At 51.2% G+C, this 17,962-nt stretch overlaps 2 protein-coding genes across 2 annotated transcripts; both read left to right on the top strand.

Moving 5' to 3' along the window:
- The first annotated feature begins 1,318 nt into the window (after positions 1–1,318).
- Positions 1,319–4,758, top strand: Chkb (choline kinase beta). The gene is made up of 11 exons (XM_036207949.1): positions 1,319–1,862; positions 2,084–2,192; positions 2,432–2,545; positions 2,716–2,849; positions 3,043–3,138; positions 3,264–3,322; positions 3,407–3,488; positions 3,610–3,718; positions 3,862–3,962; positions 4,211–4,292; positions 4,455–4,758. The coding sequence occupies exons 1-11, from the start codon at positions 1,639–1,641 to the stop codon at positions 4,527–4,529; spliced, it is 1,185 nt and encodes a 394-aa protein (XP_036063842.1). The 5' UTR covers positions 1,319–1,638; the 3' UTR covers positions 4,530–4,758.
- A 66-nt stretch (positions 4,759–4,824) lies between these two features.
- On the top strand, positions 4,825–14,490 carry Cpt1b (carnitine palmitoyltransferase 1B). The gene is made up of 19 exons (XM_036207948.1): positions 4,825–5,279; positions 5,749–5,908; positions 6,223–6,362; positions 6,667–6,844; positions 7,065–7,166; positions 7,347–7,484; positions 7,573–7,650; positions 8,508–8,615; positions 8,691–8,775; positions 9,544–9,739; positions 10,023–10,208; positions 10,721–10,826; positions 10,905–11,021; positions 11,378–11,542; positions 11,623–11,757; positions 11,857–12,009; positions 12,774–12,887; positions 13,479–13,571; positions 13,732–14,490. The coding sequence occupies exons 2-19, from the start codon at positions 5,768–5,770 to the stop codon at positions 13,813–13,815; spliced, it is 2,319 nt and encodes a 772-aa protein (XP_036063841.1). The 5' UTR covers positions 4,825–5,279; positions 5,749–5,767; the 3' UTR covers positions 13,816–14,490.
- The last annotated feature ends 3,472 nt before the right edge of the window (positions 14,491–17,962 follow it).

The following is a 17,962-nucleotide window of genomic DNA, read 5'->3' as shown; positions in this document are numbered from 1 at the left end:
CAAAGTTCACTCTCCACAAAGTTCATGGTCTAAGTAATGTTGGAACACCAGTCTGCATCTTCAGGGCAGCTCCCACAGCCTGAATCACAGGATACCTCTGCAGCTCTTAGTGGGGGAGAGTTAAGCTACCTGTGCTCTGATTTATGGCCCTAACCAGTACCAGACTCCATGTTATTTGTCCTGCATATTAGCTATGTTGAACTAAATAAGGTGCTGTGAAACGTCCTGACAATCCTAAAAGATTGAAAAAAAAAAAAAAAAAGGCTAAGTTCCTCCTTTATTTGGTAGATTGGTCTAGAAACTCCTCAGGGGTTTCTGGAGATTGCACTGAAGGCTACTCTCTGTTCAGCGCCTCTGCTCACTCCCTAGTCATTCTCATGGCATCTCTTTTCTGGTAACTAACCACCGGGTTTCTGCCTCCTGAGTGCTTGGAGTAAAAGCTTATACCACTATGCCTGGCTCTCTTACACACACTTTTGTTTTGTTTTGTTTTGTTTTCGAGACAGGGTTCCCCTGTGTACCTTTGCGCCTTTCCTGGAACTCACTCTGTAGCCCAAGCTGGCCTCGAACTCACAGAGATCCACCTGGCTCTGCCTCCCAAGTGCTGAGATTAAAGGCGTGCGCCACCAACGCCCGGCCCGACACATACTCTTAATAAAGTTCCTCCCTAGACTTTAAAGGGAACTCTTTTCTTTAAGGTCTCAATTTTATATCTCCATATATTTTATTTATTTTATTTTATATTTTATTTTATTTTGTGATTCTCTCTCCCCCATCCCGAAGTCCAATCATAGCTTTGAGGCCCTTTCGTTCTAATAAACCTCATCCTTCAAAGGAATTATGAATTGTGTTGACTTCCTTAGGATCAACCACTAATGTGCCCCTCCCGCCCCCGATATTTAGCAGAAGTCACACACATACACACACAAATCGAGGGGGAAAAATCCACTTCATAAGATTTAAGTTTATTGTGTTGGGAGTACTCACACTCATAGTACTCATGCAGTCCATGCAGCGCTTGGATACGCCGGACTGATTCCAATGACGCCTTCCAGCATTACATGTGCACGCTGCCTTGTTTGGAAAGGGAATGAATGGCTGGGATTTAAAATCCCATTCTTCTACTCACTCACCAAGTGCCACTGTGCGCTGATCACTCTTTCGCCCTGGTCGGGCGTCTCACAATGCAGGTGTTATAGAGGAGCCGCACTCTAGCCCCATCGCCCATTCATTGGCCAGAGCCTGATTCCGGGTAAACGGAGCTGAGCTACTACTGTCCAACCGGTCCACGGCGCTCCGGATTGGCCCGCGTCACTTCCTCGGTTCCGGACACCGTCCACGCAGTAGCGGGTCTTTACGGAGACCCGCCTACAGGGCGTGGCCAGAGCGCGCCCCACCCGGGAATGCGCGTCGGTCTTTGCCCTCCGCGCCGCACCCCTGACAACCGCGCTTGACTTGGAAACAGTCCCAGGACTGGGACCGCGAAGAGAGCCGAAGACAGTCGCCAAGAGCCGCGAGTACGCCCAGAGCCGCTCCGGCAGGCCGGCCGGAAGCGGAACCGAGCCTAGCCGGAAGGAGCGAAGCCCACCTGAAGGTTGCCGAGCACCGGCGGGCGTTGAGCCCAACGGAGCCCACGTCATGGCGGCGGACGGGACCGGTGTAGCCGGAGGAGGTGCTGTCGGCGGCTGCCTGACCAAAGACAGCTTGCAGGATGCTAAGTGCCCGGTGCTAGTCCCCAATCGCCGGCGCGCTTCATCGCTGTCTCGTGACGCGCAGCGGCGAGCCTATCAGTGGTGCCGGGAGTACCTGGGCGGGGCCTGGCGCCGAGCGCAGCCGGAGGAGCTGAGCGTTTGCCCCGTGAGGTCAGGGGTCAGCCTCGGGGCACTCAAGACACTCCCTATTTCGATGCTGTCAGCGCTATGCGGGGGGGAGGGGGCGGGGCCGGGACCAGGTCTGCCGACCGCTGTGCTTGGGGGTCGGGGTCTCCCTGGGGGCTTGGTGAGGTCATCTCGGGAGTGGGGGCTAAGGTGGGTCGCACCAATCTGGGCGACTTTTGCTGAGCCTGACCGGTGTGGATCTGCAGCGGAGGCCTTAGCAACCTGCTCTTCCGATGCTCGCTACCGAACCACCTGCCCAGTGTGGGCGAGGAGCCCCGCGAGGTTCTGCTACGACTGTATGGGGCCATCCTGCAGGTGAGGGGGAGCGAGGGCCGGAGCTTGAAGTGAGCAAGTGGTGCAGAAACTGTTGCCATAATTGTGCATCCGAGTGTGTTGATGCTCGTAGACCGTCAACCGCTTTTGCTCCAGAATCCCCAGTCAGTAAGACCAGAAGTCCCAGCCAGCTATGATGGATGAAGAAAACATCCTTTTGCACCCGCGCCCACTTACCTCTGGCTCTTTCTGACCTGGGCTCCTTTGCCATCTTCCTTCAGGGTGTAGACTCCTTGGTATTGGAAAGTGTGATGTTCGCCATTCTTGCCGAGAGGTCACTAGGGCCCCAGCTTTATGGAGTGTTTCCAGAGGGCCGCCTGGAACAGTACCTCCCAGTAAGAGCCCAGTTTTTATTGTTTTTACCAAGTCCTTCCCCTTCCCCCATGTCTGCCTTCACATCCTAGGTAGGGAAATTTCCCTAAGACCATGATCTCCTCCCATTCCCATATCCCTTCCCCCATCCCGCCCCAGCCCCCTCACCACCCTGATAGGTTACTGGGTGCAGAGCCGACCATTGAAAACTCGAGAGCTCCAGGACCCAGTGTTGTCGGGAGCCATTGCAACAAAGATGGCCCGTTTCCATGGTATGGAGATGCCCTTCACTAAGGAGCCCCACTGGTTGTTTGGGACCATGGAGCGGTGAGTCAAATTTGGGACAGGTACATCCAAACTGAACCTCTAGTTTGAGTGGGTAGGCTTCCCAGTATCCATCATGGACTCTCATGTTTCCCAGCCAAGTCACAGTGACAGGAAAATTTGGCCTAAAAGTATATAGGAGAAGAGAGTGGGGAAAGATAGGAGAGTGAATGTTTCCTATTTGGGGGACTTACAGGTACCTAAAACAGATCCAGGACCTGCCATCCACGGGCCTCCCCCAGATGAACCTGCTGGAGATATACAACCTGAAGGATGAGATGGGCAAACTCAGGTGAAGGCAGACCTGGCATTTAGCAGTGTCCTCCCCAGGATTTGCTGAGGACTACAGTCAGGACTAGCCTTTGAAGGTAGCTGTAGTCACGTGGCCTTATAACCTATGCCCCTCTACCTCTACAGGAAATTGCTAGAGGCTACCCCATCACCAGTGGTCTTCTGCCACAATGACATCCAGGAAGGTATGAGAACGTGTGTGAATCTTCAAGCCCAGGCTGAAGGGGGGTGGGGTGCCCTGAAGTGACCCAAAGTCCCCATTCCCCCAGGGAACATCTTACTGCTCTCCAAGCCAGAAAATGGTGACAGCCTCATGCTGGTTGATTTTGAGTACAGTAGTTACAACTACAGGTAAGGGTTGGAGGACAAGCTCCCGTGGGACCTGTTCCTCCTGGGCTCTGGGAGAACACTGCCAGGCCTTCATCTCCACATCCCAGCTGCCCGTGGACTGAATGTTCGCTTGTTCTCTCAGGGGCTTTGACATTGGGAATCATTTTTGTGAGTGGGTTTATGATTATACCCACGAGGAGTGGCCTTTCTACAAAGCGAGACCCACAGACTACCCCACTAGAGGACAGCAGGTTTGTAGGCTGGAGGTTGGGAAAAGAAGAGCTTTTTTTTTTTTGTTTTTGTTTTTGGTTTTTTTTTTGGTAAAAAGAAAGAATGGCTAGAAAAGGTAATATTCCAGTCTCTCCAGTTCCTGACTCTTGTCCATTGCTCTCAGCTCCATTTTATTCGCCATTATCTGGCAGAGGTTCAGAAAGGTCAGAGCCTCTCTGAAGAGCAGAAGAAACTGGAGGAAGATTTGCTGACAGAGGCCAATCGGTGAGGATGGAGGGCAAGGGTGGGAGTGAGGGAGGGCTAGGAGGAGGAGAATTGCAGGGAAGGTGCCAGTGTAGATGAAAGATGACATCAGGAGAAGAGCAGAGAGGCCCAGTGGGGTAAAGGATTAGGAAAATGGGGGAGAAGCTGGGGCTTTGGAGACTGACTAGCCTTGGGGGGAACCAGGCAATGCTAACTGTACTCTTGATGGCACCTCCTTTTCCTGTCGTTCCCCCACCCCCATTCCCTAGGTACGCTCTGGCCTCTCATTTTTTCTGGGGTCTGTGGTCCATCCTCCAGGCATCCATGTCCACCATAGAGTTTGGCTACTTGGTAATAACCCGCACATTGCGCATGTTGGGTGGGGGCTGGGGAGGAGCACTGGCGTGTGCTCCAGGCAATCCCGGCAGTCCCTGGTACCTGTGGGCAGAACCCAGCAGGTAGGCTCCTGCTTCCAAGCCTTCTCATCGCTCTGTGATGGGGTTCCTTCCTTAGGAGTACGCCCAGTCTCGGTTCCAGTTTTACTTCCAGCAGAAGGGACAGCTGACCAGTCTCCACCCATCATCTTGACAATCCAACCCCACCTCAGATTTCTCCTGAAGACTCCAGGGCAGGACCTTGGAGGGAGGGCCAAAGAGCAGGAGACCCCAGAGACTGGGCTGTGCCCCTTAAGTGAGACTGTTGTTAAAACAGCTGACCTCGGCCCTCCTGCTTGAGTGGGCATGTGGAATCCCTGGGGCTGTGTACTTAAATAAATGAACTGCTTCAGAAATATGCAAACTGAGGGATACAGATTTAAGTGATTTCTGTCTAGTGCACTGTGCTTAAAAGTGGCGAGGGGTCCGTCGGTTCCATTCATTGAGATCTTATATTCCGTAATATTCCCTGGCTCCAGTCTAGAGGTAACAAATACTGGAGAGGGGTGGGGCATCAGCGGGCCCTGGGTGTGACTGTCAACCTTGAGCCCTGGAATTAGGGAACAGGCTGCACAGCTGACTCTTGGTGACCTTTTCCCTACATTCAGCTATTTTTAGCACTGCTGCAACCATGCTCACGTGAGACCCTCCAGTCCCCAGTCCCAGACCTTCCAGCCACCTTCAGCAGGCTTGTGGGAACTCTGCCCACCCCTTCTAGGCGCCCCACCAAAAGGAGGGGGTTCTGGTTTCCGCCCATATCTGTTTTCTCCACCCCAATTTGGGAGTGGGTGTCAAGTTCCCAGTGAGGGCAGGGCGGGGCCGGGCTGGGGTGGCCAGGCCTGAAGGACGTGGGGACATGGGCCAGAGTGGCCAGACCCTACACCGACAGAAGCAAACCTGAGCTGTGAGTGGGGGACCAGCAACAGGGAGGCCATCCGGACCGGAGCCCTTCCATCCCACCACTCTTCACCCTTACTGTCGTCCGAGCTTTGGGAGCACCTGAACCTAGTCTCTGTCCGGGCCCACTCCCTTCCCTGGGCGTCTTTCCTGAACCCCAAGCCGCCCTTCGCTGCCCTTGGGGCACCCGGAGCCCGACTCCTGCAGCATTGCAGATAGGCCTGTCCGGAACCCCACGAGGGTTCTGCGGCGGCGGCGGCGGCGGCGGTTAGCCAGGCTTGGGAGGGCCCAGCGGGGCGCGTTGCAGCGTTGGAGCACGGGCGGGTTTGGGAGGGGGGTGGTCGCACAGGGGACCGGGCAGAGGGTGGGGGGGGGGCGAGGACCAGATGGGGCGGCGGAGGGGCGGAGCCTCAGCTAGAGGTGGCCGGGCGGGGGCGGGGCGGAACGCACTAAGCACCTTCTGCCCCTAACCTTAGGTGCTGACTGAACCCCAGGATGGCGGAAGCACACCAGGCAGTAGCTTTCCAGTTCACTGTGACCCCGGATGGGGTCGACTTCCAGCTTAGTCGGGAGGCTCTGAAACACATCTATCTGTCTGGAATCAACTCCTGGAAGAAACGCCTTATTCGAATTAAGGTGTGGGAACAGGTGGTTCTCCCAGCCTCTTTTTCCCAGCAGGTGCCTAGGCAGAAGCCAGCTGTCAGCAGTTAGTCTCCTTGTCAGTGCCTGTCTCCGCCTTTGGCCAGCAGTACCGCTGGTTATAGATAGGCTCCAGTCGTGCAGAAACCAGAAGGCTGATGAAGATGTGATGGGACATATAATGTAGACATGTATGGAGGAAGAACACAGTGAATGGATGAGGCAAAGACCAGGAGCCCTTTCTCAGGACTTCCCAGGTGCCTAAATTACATTTTCCCACTCCACAAGAATGCTTGTTTCTTCCTCCACAGAATGGCATCCTTAGGGGTGTGTACCCTGGCAGCCCCACCAGCTGGCTGGTTGTTGTCATGGCAACAGTTGGTTCCAACTATTGCAAGGTGGATATCTCCATGGGGCTGGTCCATTGCATCCAGAGATACCTCCCTGCCAGGTAAGGTACCTGGAAGTCACACGTTTCAGAAAAAAAGGACCAACACAGTTCCCAAGGCCAGGATTCCTGTACTAGACAGATACAGAAAAGCAGTCATTGGTGGCCAAGGGTCCCTCTCACACACCATCTCTCAGTTCCAAGGCAGTTTGTCTATTTGATGCACCCAGACCTGAGTGCACCCAGCAAGGCCTTTTCCACTCATGTCTTCCCCAAGAGAGTTAGTTCATAGCCATCAACTGCAGTTAGAACTCACCAAAGGATGGCATCAAAGGGCTATCCTGAAGCCTTCCTCCTTCTCCAATAGTTATGGCCCCTATGGGACACCACAGACCCAGGAACTTCTCAGCATGGTCATCTTCTCCACTGGGGTCTGGGCAACAGGCATTTTCTTTTTCCGACAAACTCTGAAGCTGCTACTTTCCTACCACGGGTGGATGTTCGAGATGCACAGCAAGACCAGTCATGCCACCAAGATCTGGGCTGTGAGCAGAAGCACTGGAGGGTGCAGGCATCTGGTTTGAGATCATGGGGAATCTCATTTGGGGTTCTGAGCAAGAAGCGGGAGGCAGAGTGAACAAGAGTGCCTGGTGCATGCATTTTTCCTGAGGGAGCTGGGATGGTTCTGAAGGACTTGATCATTTTCTCGTGTGTGTCCGCTCTTCCTGCTAGCCCTTACCCCGACACTGTACTCTGCACCTTTAGATCTGCGTCCGCCTCCTGTCCAGCCGACGGCCCATGCTCTATAGCTTCCAAACATCTCTGCCTAAGCTTCCCTTACCCAGTGTGCCAGCCACGATTCAGCGGGTAAGAGCCTGAGTGCCAATGAGTACAAAATCCTGGATTCAAAGGACTAGTCCAAACTGATAAGCACCGTTTTCTATAAAAAGCTGGCTTGAGAAGAATGGGGTTCTCTTGAGGAGAGGTTGTAAGGAGGTTGAGAGGGAGAGGGAGAGGCATCTTCATGATAATAATTTGACTGGACAGTACCTGGATTCTGTGCGGCCCTTATTGGACGATGATGAATTTTACCGCATGGAGACACTGGCAAAAGAATTCCAGGACAAGACTGCCCCCAGACTGCAGAAATACCTGGTACTCAAGTCGTGGTGGGCAACTAACTATGTAAGTTTGCTCTCCTGGGCTTGTTCTTGCCCCCGTGTTCTCGATACACCCCCTCCTCGGCTCTAACCTGCAGCCTCACGACCCGTAGGTGAGTGACTGGTGGGAAGAGTATGTCTACCTCCGAGGCAGGAGCCCCCTCATGGTGAACAGCAACTATTATGCCATGGTAAGAACCAGAGCCTCCTAGGGCTCCTGTGTGCCCAGCTCTGTCCCCAGCTCTGGAACAAGGATCTAGAGGACATCCCAGAGCCTTTGCGTCAGTTTCCATGGGTGAGTGGGGCTTGTGGAGTGAGGCCCGAGGGAAAGAAAAAGGGAGGAGAGCTCCTGGAGGAGCGATCCAGAGCCAGCCTATGGGTGGTGGGGATCCTGACAAGAGGGAGCATTTGCTGCCCATGAATTTCTCGGTCCAGTTATGCCATACTCCGTTGCTTCCTAACTTTGCCCTGGCCTCCCTGGCCTCTCAGGCACAGGTTCTCAGTTACCTTGACAGCATTTTTGGAGAATTTCTTGAAACATGCCTTGCTTTTGTCTCTTTGTGGAATCAGACCACAGGGTGAATACCAGCCCCTTGTGGTACTCAGGAAGCCACCGTCTGCCTCACTTTATGTGACTGGTGTCCACACTATATACCCGTGGACAGGTAGCTGATCTTCCTCCTGTCCAGTGCCTAATTTCTCCTGGTGTCTAAAACATACCCTGCTAGCCTCCTGAAATTCCCCTCATCCATGAACTGTCTTTCTAGCAACTTACAACCTGTCCAAATCAAAGATTTGTTTTTGTTGTTTTGTGGTAGAACCCCTTTGAAGCAAAATAAGCAAAGTATGAATGGGCGGAGAACAGTTCTGATCAAAGCTGGAGCTTGTCAGTTAAATGTTTCTGGAAGTTCACCCTGACATGATGTGGGATGGAACATAGGCAGGGTCTACAATACCTCAGGCCCCTGAAAAAGTTTCCTCAGGTTAGTGAGACTCAGGTGACACCCAGCCAGAGGTGCCCAGCCTACAGACTCTGCTCTGTCTGTAGGATTTTGTGCTTATCAGGAACACAAATGTGCAAGCAGCACGTCTGGGAAATGCTGTTCACGCCATGATCATGTATCGCCGCAAACTGGACCGTGAAGAGATCAAACCTGTGAGTTACATCTGGGTTAAGGGTGGGGTAAGGAAAAGAGGCTTGAATCTAAGCCATGCTGGGCCTTCTTCCCAGGTAATGGCACTGGGCATGGTACCCATGTGCTCCTACCAGATGGAGAGGATGTTCAACACTACACGCATTCCAGGCAAGGAAACAGGTACGGGGCTACAAGCAGGCATCCATCAAGAGAAAGTCCTACTCTCCCAGACACCCATCAAGAGGAAGTCCTAGCCATGACAGCTAGGTTCCCAACTACTGTTTTTCTCTAAGCACTCCAGGGTCTCAGGATCATGAGTTTGTGAAAAGTAGTCAGTTTGTGACAGATTCTGGATGGCTGTACAGACATGGTACTGATGCTGGGATGGTTGTTATGTACAGACATGGTGCTGATGCTGGAATGGTTGCTATGTACAGACATGGTGCTGATGCTGGAATGGTTGCTATTTATAGACATGGTGCTGATGCTGGGATGGTTGCTATGTACAGACATGGTGCTGATGCTGGGATGGTTGTTATGTACAGACATGGTGCTAATGCTGGGATGGTTGCTATGTACAGACATGGTGCTGATGCTGGGACCCCAAGTAGTCCAGAACAGTGGCTGTCCTTCCAGGGCTTGCGAGTACCTAGGAAGGTAGTCATGAGTAAAGAGCAATGAAGGAACACTGCTGGGTAATGGAATTCAGGAGGAGACAGCCTATCCCTCATGGAGCCTGAAGAGAAGGCAGGAGGGACTCACTCAGGGCACAGGGACTAGCTTAGCATGGAAATCTACCCCTAGATGAAGGCAGGCCCAGGTCAGCTATGAGGCAGAGCAGAGTCTGCAGGGACCATCTGTGTGGGAGGTGGTCCCTCTCTGGGCTCCAGGGGGTAACTGGGTATTCTCTGAGGTCCTGCCTCAGCTGCCCACTGACTTTTGTCACAGATGTGCTACAGCATCTTTCCGAGAGCAGACATGTGGCCGTCTACCACAAAGGCCGCTTCTACAAGGTGTGGCTCTATGAGGGCTCTCGCCTGCTCAAGCCTCGAGACCTGGAGATGCAGTTCCAGAGAATCCTGGATGACCCTTCCCCACCTCAGCCTGGGGAGGAGAAGCTGGCAGCCCTCACCGCAGGAGGAAGGTATCCAGGGCCTGTGGGGGAGGGCTTGTCCAGACCCAGGTTCAAGGCTTCATGAGAAGAAAAGCTTGGCCCTCCCTCCATCCTAGAACTGGAGGCCAGAGTTGCAACCAAGGACAGGCACATAATACATAGTGAAGGGCACTGATGGTAAGGACAGAGGCCATCTTTCAGGATACCCAAGTGGTGCTACCTCCTCTTGTCTCCGGATTCAGCCAGACCCTAGGAGATCCCCTGATAAAAAGCACATGTTGGTTCTACTGCTTACCTGCCCTTGTACCCTCAGGGTAGAGTGGGCACAGGCACGCCAGACCTTCTTCAGCTCTGGCAAGAACAGGACCGCGCTGGATGCCATCGAACGTGCTGCTTTCTTTGTGGCCCTGGATGAAGAGTCCCACTGTTACAACCCCGATGACGAAGCCAGTCTTAGCCTCTGCGGCAAGGCCTTGCTGCATGGTAACTGCTATAACAGGTGTGTGCCCCAGACTCATGGGTCAGAGGTGAGAGTTAAAATTTAGTGATTAGAATTAGAGGCTAGTGGTTTGGATTAGAAGATTAAAGCAGGAGTCAAGTTCGGAGTTAATAGGTAGGTAGCATTGTTCAGGGGTAAGGTGGTAATAGCTATGATTGGAGTTGAAGATTAAGACTAGAGATTGAGATGGGGGGGGCAGTGAGATAGTTCAGTAGGTAATGGCACCTGCTGCCAAGTCTGATGACCTGAGTTCAAACCCCAGGACCCACATGGTGGAAGGAGAGAACCAACCCCCCAAAATTATCTTCTGACCTTCACACATGCATGTTCACACACAAATATTCACACAAATGTAATTTAAAAAAAAAATTTTTTTAAATAGAAGTTAAGGTTAAGTTCTGGGGTTAGCCATTAGAATTGGATCATTAGTGTTAGAAGTATAGGGTTAGGGTTGTGGGTTGTAGATCTGTGTAATTTCCCAGCTTTGGGTCTACCCTGATCTATTCTTGCAGGTGGTTCGACAAATCTTTCACTCTTATTTCCTTCAAGAATGGCCTACTGGGCCTCAACACAGAACACTCATGGGCAGATGCCCCCATCATTGGGCACCTCTGGGAGGTAAAGGCTCAGAGAGGGGACCTTCTGGGCAGGTCCTGGCAGCGAAGCTCGTTTCTCAGTTGTGTTTCATTCCTGCAGTTTGTCCTGGGCACGGATACCTTTCACCTGGGTTACACGGAGACCGGACACTGTGTAGGAGAGCCAAACATGAAGCTGGTGCCTCCTCAGCGGCTGCAGTGGGACATTCCTGTGCAGGTATGCAGGCTAGGAATGAAGGGTTAGGTCTCATCCTCAGGATGAAGGGACAAGCCCTTCTCAGGGTGTCACATGGGCCACAAGCAAAAGCAGAGACCCCAGGGTCGTCTGGCTAGAGAAACAGAGATCCATGGCTCACATCCGTAGAGCGCCTGACGGTCTGATGGTACCCCTCCTCTCCACCAGGCTCAGCATGGCCTTGTGCAGAGTCCTCACAGGTTGTCATTTGTGTCTTGGGAAGCTGTTGGGTGGGCTCTGCCTTCCCTCCATCACCTAGACTTCACACCTTCTGAGATCTAGAGGCCTCCTTGGAGGCCTCTGCCCTCAACTGACCCTTTTCCACATCTTCCCGGCAGTGCCGGGAAGTCATCGAGAATTCGTACCAGGTGGCCAAGGCACTGGCCGACGACGTGGAGTTATACTGCTTCCAGTTCTTACCCTTCGGCAAAGGCCTCATCAAGAAGTGTCGGACCAGCCCTGACGCCTTTGTGCAGATTGCCCTGCAGCTGGCTCATTTCCGGGTAGGAGCTTCTGAGGGCTGTTGAACGTGCAGGGCATCCCTGGGGTCCACCTGCTTGACTCCCCCTGCTGTGTACCCCAGGACAAAGGCAAGTTCTGCCTGACTTATGAGGCCTCAATGACAAGAATGTTCCGAGAGGGACGGACTGAGACTGTGCGTTCCTGTACCAGTGAGTCCACAGCCTTTGTGAAGGCCATGACGAAGGGGTCCCATACGGTGAGCCCCCCCTCCCCCAACACACACACCTTGTCTGTCTTCCTCCTCCACCTCTGTTTACTTCAAGGAACACTTGACCCCTCTGCTTCTGACCCCCAGAAAGAAGACCTCCAGGATCTCTTCCGGAAGGCTTCTGAAAAACACCAAAACATGTACCGCCTGGCTATGACAGGGGCCGGCATCGACAGGCACCTCTTCTGCCTTTACATCGTCTCCAAGTACTTAGGGGTTAGCTCTCCTTTCCTGGCTGAGGTCAGTGAAGTTGCTAGGTGTGACCTCTATCCCCTTGCCTTTAGGCCCAGAGAAAAGCCTTCTTGCGATAGGGCTCTGTGGAATTAGTGCTCTTATGAAAAAAAGCAGGTGTACGTGTGCTCTGCCAGATGGTGATAATATTTGTGAGAGAGTAAAACAGGCTGAGGTCAGGGAGGGGTAAGTCAGATGGGACTAAGGCAGCCGCAGCTGGGGAGACTTTATGCAGATGCTGAGGTTTTCAAATGGGCGGTAGGGGACAGAGGAACATGGGTAGTTCAGGGAACTCCTGCACCACACATGTCCATTTCTTTTGTGTTTGTGTGTGTGTGTGTGTGTGTGTGTGTGTGTTTGAGACAGGGTTTCTCTGTGTACTTGTGGTTACTGTCCTGGATCTCGCTCTGTAGACCAGGCTGGCCTGGAACTCCCAAAGATCCTCCTGGCTCTGCCTCCCAAGTGCTGGGATTAAAGGCGTGCGCAACCACCGCCCGGCACGTGTCCATTCCTGTCCTCTTTACTATTGCCTCTTGTGTTTTGTCTTGTTTAAGACCTTGTCTTGTTATATAGCTTTGGCCCGCCTGGAATTCACTAGGTAGAGCAGGCTGACCTTGAACTCATGGATGACCCTCCTACCTCTGCCTCCTCAGTATTGGGATTACAGGCGTGTACCACCATGCCTGGCTGACACTGTGTCGGCACAGCTCTCTGGTAGGACAGGTGCACACTGAGTGCCTAATGTCTAACAGGCTTCCACCTCCCTGTTACAGGTGCTTTCAGAACCCTGGAGCCTCTCCACCAGCCAGATTCCTCAGTACCAGATCCGCATGTTTGATCCAAATCAGTACCCCAATCATCTGGGAGCTGGGGGTGGCTTTGGCCCTGTGAGTGCCCCAGAAGGATGGTGGTTGGCAGCATCGGGACCCTGGAGTTTCAGTTTAGGGGTGCAGACATGGGCATGAGCACTTTATTTAGAGAAGACCTGTGTGACTGTGAAATGGTAGCTGCTAACTTAGGCCGGCAGGTACTAGGACTGCCCATTCATGAGCTTCCCCAGGGCGGCATCACCACACTCAGGGCTAGTCTTCAGGGGAGAAGGCAACACACTGGGCCCTCCAGAGATGTCTTCACCTGAAGAGAACAGCTCTTGCCCAATGAAGCATTCACATGAGCTATTCTGTCAAAAGGCTAGAGATTGCTAGCGGGGAGTTGGGGGGGATCTATAGTGCGAGCCCCTGAGGAAATGTGAGTCCCAGACTGCCAAACACTGGGGCAGCATCCTTTAAAGGAAACTGAAGTTCCAGTCTTGGAACCAGAGGCCGAGTCCTTTGGTTTGCATACTCTTTCCTGGACTAGGAGACTGGAAGGTGGCCTCAAGAATGCAGTATCCAACATGGGTCCCCTCCTGTGACTCTTGTGGGAAGGGAAAAATCCATCACTTTGGCTCTTGGGACTCATTTGCTTCTTGTCCTCAGGTGGCAGATGATGGTTATGGGGTTTCTTACATGATCGCAGGTGAAAATACTATGTTCTTCCATGTTTCCAGCAAGTTCTCAAGTTCTGAGACGGTGAGTCTCCCATGCTCCCATTTGGGGTGGTCCCGGGAAGAGGTGCTCCGTGGGGCATCCCAGAAGCACACTCCATCTCTGGTGGGGGGAGAGTCTGCTTGTGGGTACAGAGGGCTGGGGGGCTGTCCTGAGAACGTGTCTGAGCTCCCAGTTCCCACAGAACGCCCGGCGCTTTGGGAACCACATTCGCCAAGCACTGTTGGACATCGCCGATCTTTTCAAAGTGCCCAAGACTGAAAGCTGAGGACAGGAGAAAGACCAGCTGCCCGTTTGTCCCCACCTGGTGGAGGAAGAGGCCTGTGGCCAGTTCACAGGCACAAGGGGTGGCATGCACACGTGCCCAGTTCTGCACAACTCTGGTGGCGGGTGCGCTCCAGGCAGATACTGCTCCTTTAGGGCCCAGGTGGAGGCGGGACTGGAGCGGCGAGGGAATTTTGATTTTTTTTTTTCTTGGTACATGCTAATAAAAAATAAGGCTATATAATTCTCCAGCCCTTAGGTGCCTATGTTGTGTTAGAGAACTACAAGGCTCTCTTCCTGCCCCAGCTCAGACTAGAATGGTAGCAATAACAATCTAGGAGAATGTTTACGAGGGCTTCTTCCCTGCTTTGAAACATGTGCCTTTCCGAATAATGCAGGCTTTGAGATCACTGTCCACCCTTTCAAGTGCACTTGGAATAAATTCTTGCTTTAGAACCTTCACCTGTTCCATGGGGCTACTTCTGTTTATCTGCCAGGGAGTGGGGCCCACCTGCCTACTCCACTCACTGGCATGCCTTCTGTAGCAATCTGGGCTAAAGTGCAACCCTACAGAGGCCAGGGGTGCCAGGCGAGCATATCTGTGAGGGCACACAAGATACCCTGCAGCCATATGCTACTTCAGTCTCGTATACTCTTGTTGAAAGAACGTTAAACTAAGTTGGACAATGATGGCTCAATACCATATAGACTTGCCTTCAATACTTAAGAAATAGTATTGCCTTGCACTTAGGAGGCCGAGGCAGAAGGATTACCAAGAGTTCAAGGATAGTCTGAGCTACAGAGTGAAACCCTGTCTCAAAAAAAGAAAAGAGTAAACCAATAGTAATCTTTTTTGAAAAGTGTAAGTAGCACTCAGTAACTACAGCTGCATACTTGAATGAAAGATTCCAGATGCTAAGAACCCACATGCAAATCAGATTTAGAAGTCATGTTTGTTGAGCGTAGATATGACCCTGTTCTGGAAACTCAGTGAGAAACAGGACACTCTCTCTGCCTATACAGAATTCACTACTAGAAGAGGTTCGTATGAGTAGGGGACAGTGCAGCTGATGGACACAAAGCTATTTTTGGAATGACCCATTTAGCAAGTGTTTGCTGGATGCCTGCAGCATACAAGCAAGTGAGCTAGCAATGGACAAAATTAGCAAACAGTCCTTCCTTCAGCACTCAAAGACTGCAGTAAGGAACACAGATAACTATACGATGTAGTAAGTCAAATGCAAGTTTTAGTGGTCCGGTCAAGGTACGTGAGGGAACAGACCAATTGAAAAGGCGCAATTTCAGATGGTGGTAAAAGCAGGTCTTTTAAAACAAGGTTACCAACTTACAGACCTGAAGGAGAAAGGAATAAGCCATGTTCTTCCTGTCTTTCATGTCTCAAACTTGAAGGCAGAACATTCCTGGACAAAGGGGACAGCAAGGTGCAAAGGTGCATGGGGAGAAATACCCGTTGTAAAGAATTAGCACATGACAGCCGATAGCCGGTGTAAAGTCAGAGAGCAGGAGGGCAGGCAAGCCTGGCTTGAAGACATCATCTTCATCTTCCAGCTTCTTCAGATGACGGGAGACTGCTGGAGTCTGAGCAGAAAGAGTCATAATCTCTCCTAATTTTAAGGAGTTTTTTTTTCTGGCCAAACAGAATGATACAAGATAGGATGCAGTCATGGGAGAATCGTGAGGCTTGTCTCGAGGCAGTGGTCATGACAGCAGAGGTGGAAAGAATGTCAGGACTTATATATACTAAGGCAGTGCCATATGCAGGACTAGAAAATTGGGACACACGACTAACGAGCCTGAGGAGATCTCGGAGACAGCTCACTTTAAAAAAGTATTACATTACCAGGCAGAGGTGGCAAGCACCTTTAACCCCAGCACTCGGGAGGCAGAGGCAGGCAGATCTCTGAGTTCAAGGTCTCTAGAGCAAGTTCCAGGACAGCCAGGACCACACACAGAGAAAAGACAAACAATATATAGATGTATATTTACATTAAAAATTTTAGGGCTGGAGAGATGGCTCAGAGGTTAAGAGCACCGATTGTTCTTCCAGAGGTCCTGAGTTCAATTCCCAGCAACCACATGGTGGCTCACAACCATCTGTGATGAGATCTGGCCTCTTCTGTATACATAATAAATAAATCTTTAAAAAAAAAGAAAATTCAAAAAAAATTTTAGACTTAGTATATATATATATATATGTGTGTGTGTGTGTGTGTGTGTGTGTGTGTATATATATATATATATATATATATATATATGTATGTATGTATGTATGTTTTTTTCTACAGGTATATATGTGTATATACCATAGGTGTGTCTGGTGCCCATGGAGGTGTCAGAGTCCTTAGAACTAGAATGCCTATTTCTCCCTCACCTCCCACATTGCCAGACCCTGTCAAATTGTTGTGGCTTTTAACTCTGCACCTCCCTCCTCCATGACCATGCCTCCCATCCTTCACACTTCCATCATTGTGGGAGGCCAACTCCCACCTTTTAAAGGGTTCCTATGAGGAGGAGAGAAGAATAAGGATTTTGTAGATAGAAGGATAGCAGAGGAGACAGACAGAAACACAGGACAGCTTTGGGAGGACCTGGTTCAAAATCCACCGGCCCCTTTTGGTTCTTCAAAAGGGCTTTTTATAACAATGCCAAGGGGCGAGGCAAAAGACCTCCCCCTATCAAGATCAAAATGTAGACCCTTCCAAACACCTGATAACATCACCCATGGTCAAATCATCCCCCTATGCAGCCCTGCTGGGTAAAGCAAACTGAGATTCTCCAACCTTGAGTAAGTACTCACTAGGAATCCTCTGTGGGTCTTTCATTACCCAACCCACCCTACTCCATCTCCATCTTGCCTCCAACAACCAGAATTTCATTTTAATCATTTCAATCCTCTGATGGCATGTCCCAAACAACATGTCCACGGCCTTATGAATAAAGATTGATTTGGGAGTTGAGGAGACCGCTCAGGGAGTAAATAAGAGCACTTGAGCACAAGCATAAGGACCTGGGTTTGAATCCCTGGCATTCATGTGAAAGCCAGGCATTGGCATACAGGTCTGTAAGTCCAGTCCTAGGAGATGGAGAGAGGCAGACCCCAGGAGTTCACTGGCAAACCAGTCTAGCAGAAACAGTGGGTTTCAATTTCATTGACACACTGTTCTCTAAGGCATAAGGCAGAGAGTGACAGGAGAACCAATGTCTTCCTTTGACCATACACACACACACACACACACACACACACACACACACACACACAGAGGGGGGGTGCTGGGGAGATAGTTTAATAAAGTCTTTGCCTGGGCTGGACAGATGGCTCAGAGGTTAAGAAGAGCACTGGCTGTTCTTCCAGAGGTCTTGAGTTCAATTCCCAGCAACCATATGTTGGCTCACAACCATCTGTAATGAGATCTGGTGCCCTCTTCTGGCCTACAGGGGTAAGTACAGACAGAACACTGTATACATAATAAATAAAATAAATCTTTAAAATAAACAAGTAAAGTCTTTGCCTTTCAAGCAGGAGGAGTTCTATCCTCAGAATCAGTTTGGACTAGCCTATTAGCTTCCTTCCAACTAGAAAATTTTAGGTATTTTAAAGATTTATTTATTATATTTAGGAATGTTTGTCTGTATGTCCTTATGTTCACCATGTGCATGCCTCCAAGGTGCCCTCGGAGATCAGAACGTAGCTTTGGATCTTCTGGAACTGGACTCAAAAATAGTTGTGCTGGGAACCAAATCCAGGTCCTCTGTAGGAGCAGTAAGTGCTCTTACCCGCTGAACCATCTCTCCAGGCCCACCCCCACCCCCAAGTAGAGCTTTATACTCTTGGCCTTTAAGTACTGAGTGGGTCTATTGCCTATTATCCTTGCTTGGTGATATAGGGATCTATTCTGTATAGACAAGACCACTGCAGGGCAGACTTGGGCCGGAATTAGGCTCATCTGTCGGTGCCTGTGTGGTAATACCCCTGCCTTATCCAATCCCTGTTGTTCTCCCTCAACCCTCCAAAAACCCAAGCATTGACTTCCCCTGTAAGGCAGGTGCAACAACGTCTGTCACAGGGGGCCTGCCCACGTGGCTGTACACAGAGGCACATAAGAAAGGAACTTCATTGTCAAGCACTGGAG

Source organism: Onychomys torridus, chromosome 16 (genome assembly GCF_903995425.1).
Source record: "Onychomys torridus chromosome 16, mOncTor1.1, whole genome shotgun sequence".
Lineage (NCBI taxonomy): Eukaryota > Metazoa > Chordata > Mammalia > Rodentia > Cricetidae > Onychomys > Onychomys torridus.
Note: the sequence above shows the minus strand (reverse complement) of the source record. Positions and strands in the feature narration are given on the sequence as shown.

Bases quoted from the DNA above. Each gene is read 5' to 3' on its own strand.
- Chkb (XM_036207949.1), top strand. From the start codon at position 1,639: ATGGCGGCGGACGGGACCGGTGTAGCCGGAGGAGGTGCTGTCGGCGGC. The intron at 1,863-2,083 runs GTCAGGGGTCAG...GTGGATCTGCAG, and splicing joins CTGAGCGTTTGCCCCGTGAG to CGGAGGCCTTAGCAACCTGC. The intron at 3,323-3,406 runs GTATGAGAACGT...CCATTCCCCCAG, and splicing joins CCACAATGACATCCAGGAAG to GGAACATCTTACTGCTCTCC.
- Cpt1b (XM_036207948.1), top strand. From the start codon at position 5,768: ATGGCGGAAGCACACCAGGCAGTAGCTTTCCAGTTCACTGTGACCCCG. The intron at 6,845-7,064 runs GTGAGCAGAAGC...CTGCACCTTTAG, and splicing joins ATGCCACCAAGATCTGGGCT to ATCTGCGTCCGCCTCCTGTC. The intron at 11,543-11,622 runs GTAGGAGCTTCT...TGTGTACCCCAG, and splicing joins TGCAGCTGGCTCATTTCCGG to GACAAAGGCAAGTTCTGCCT.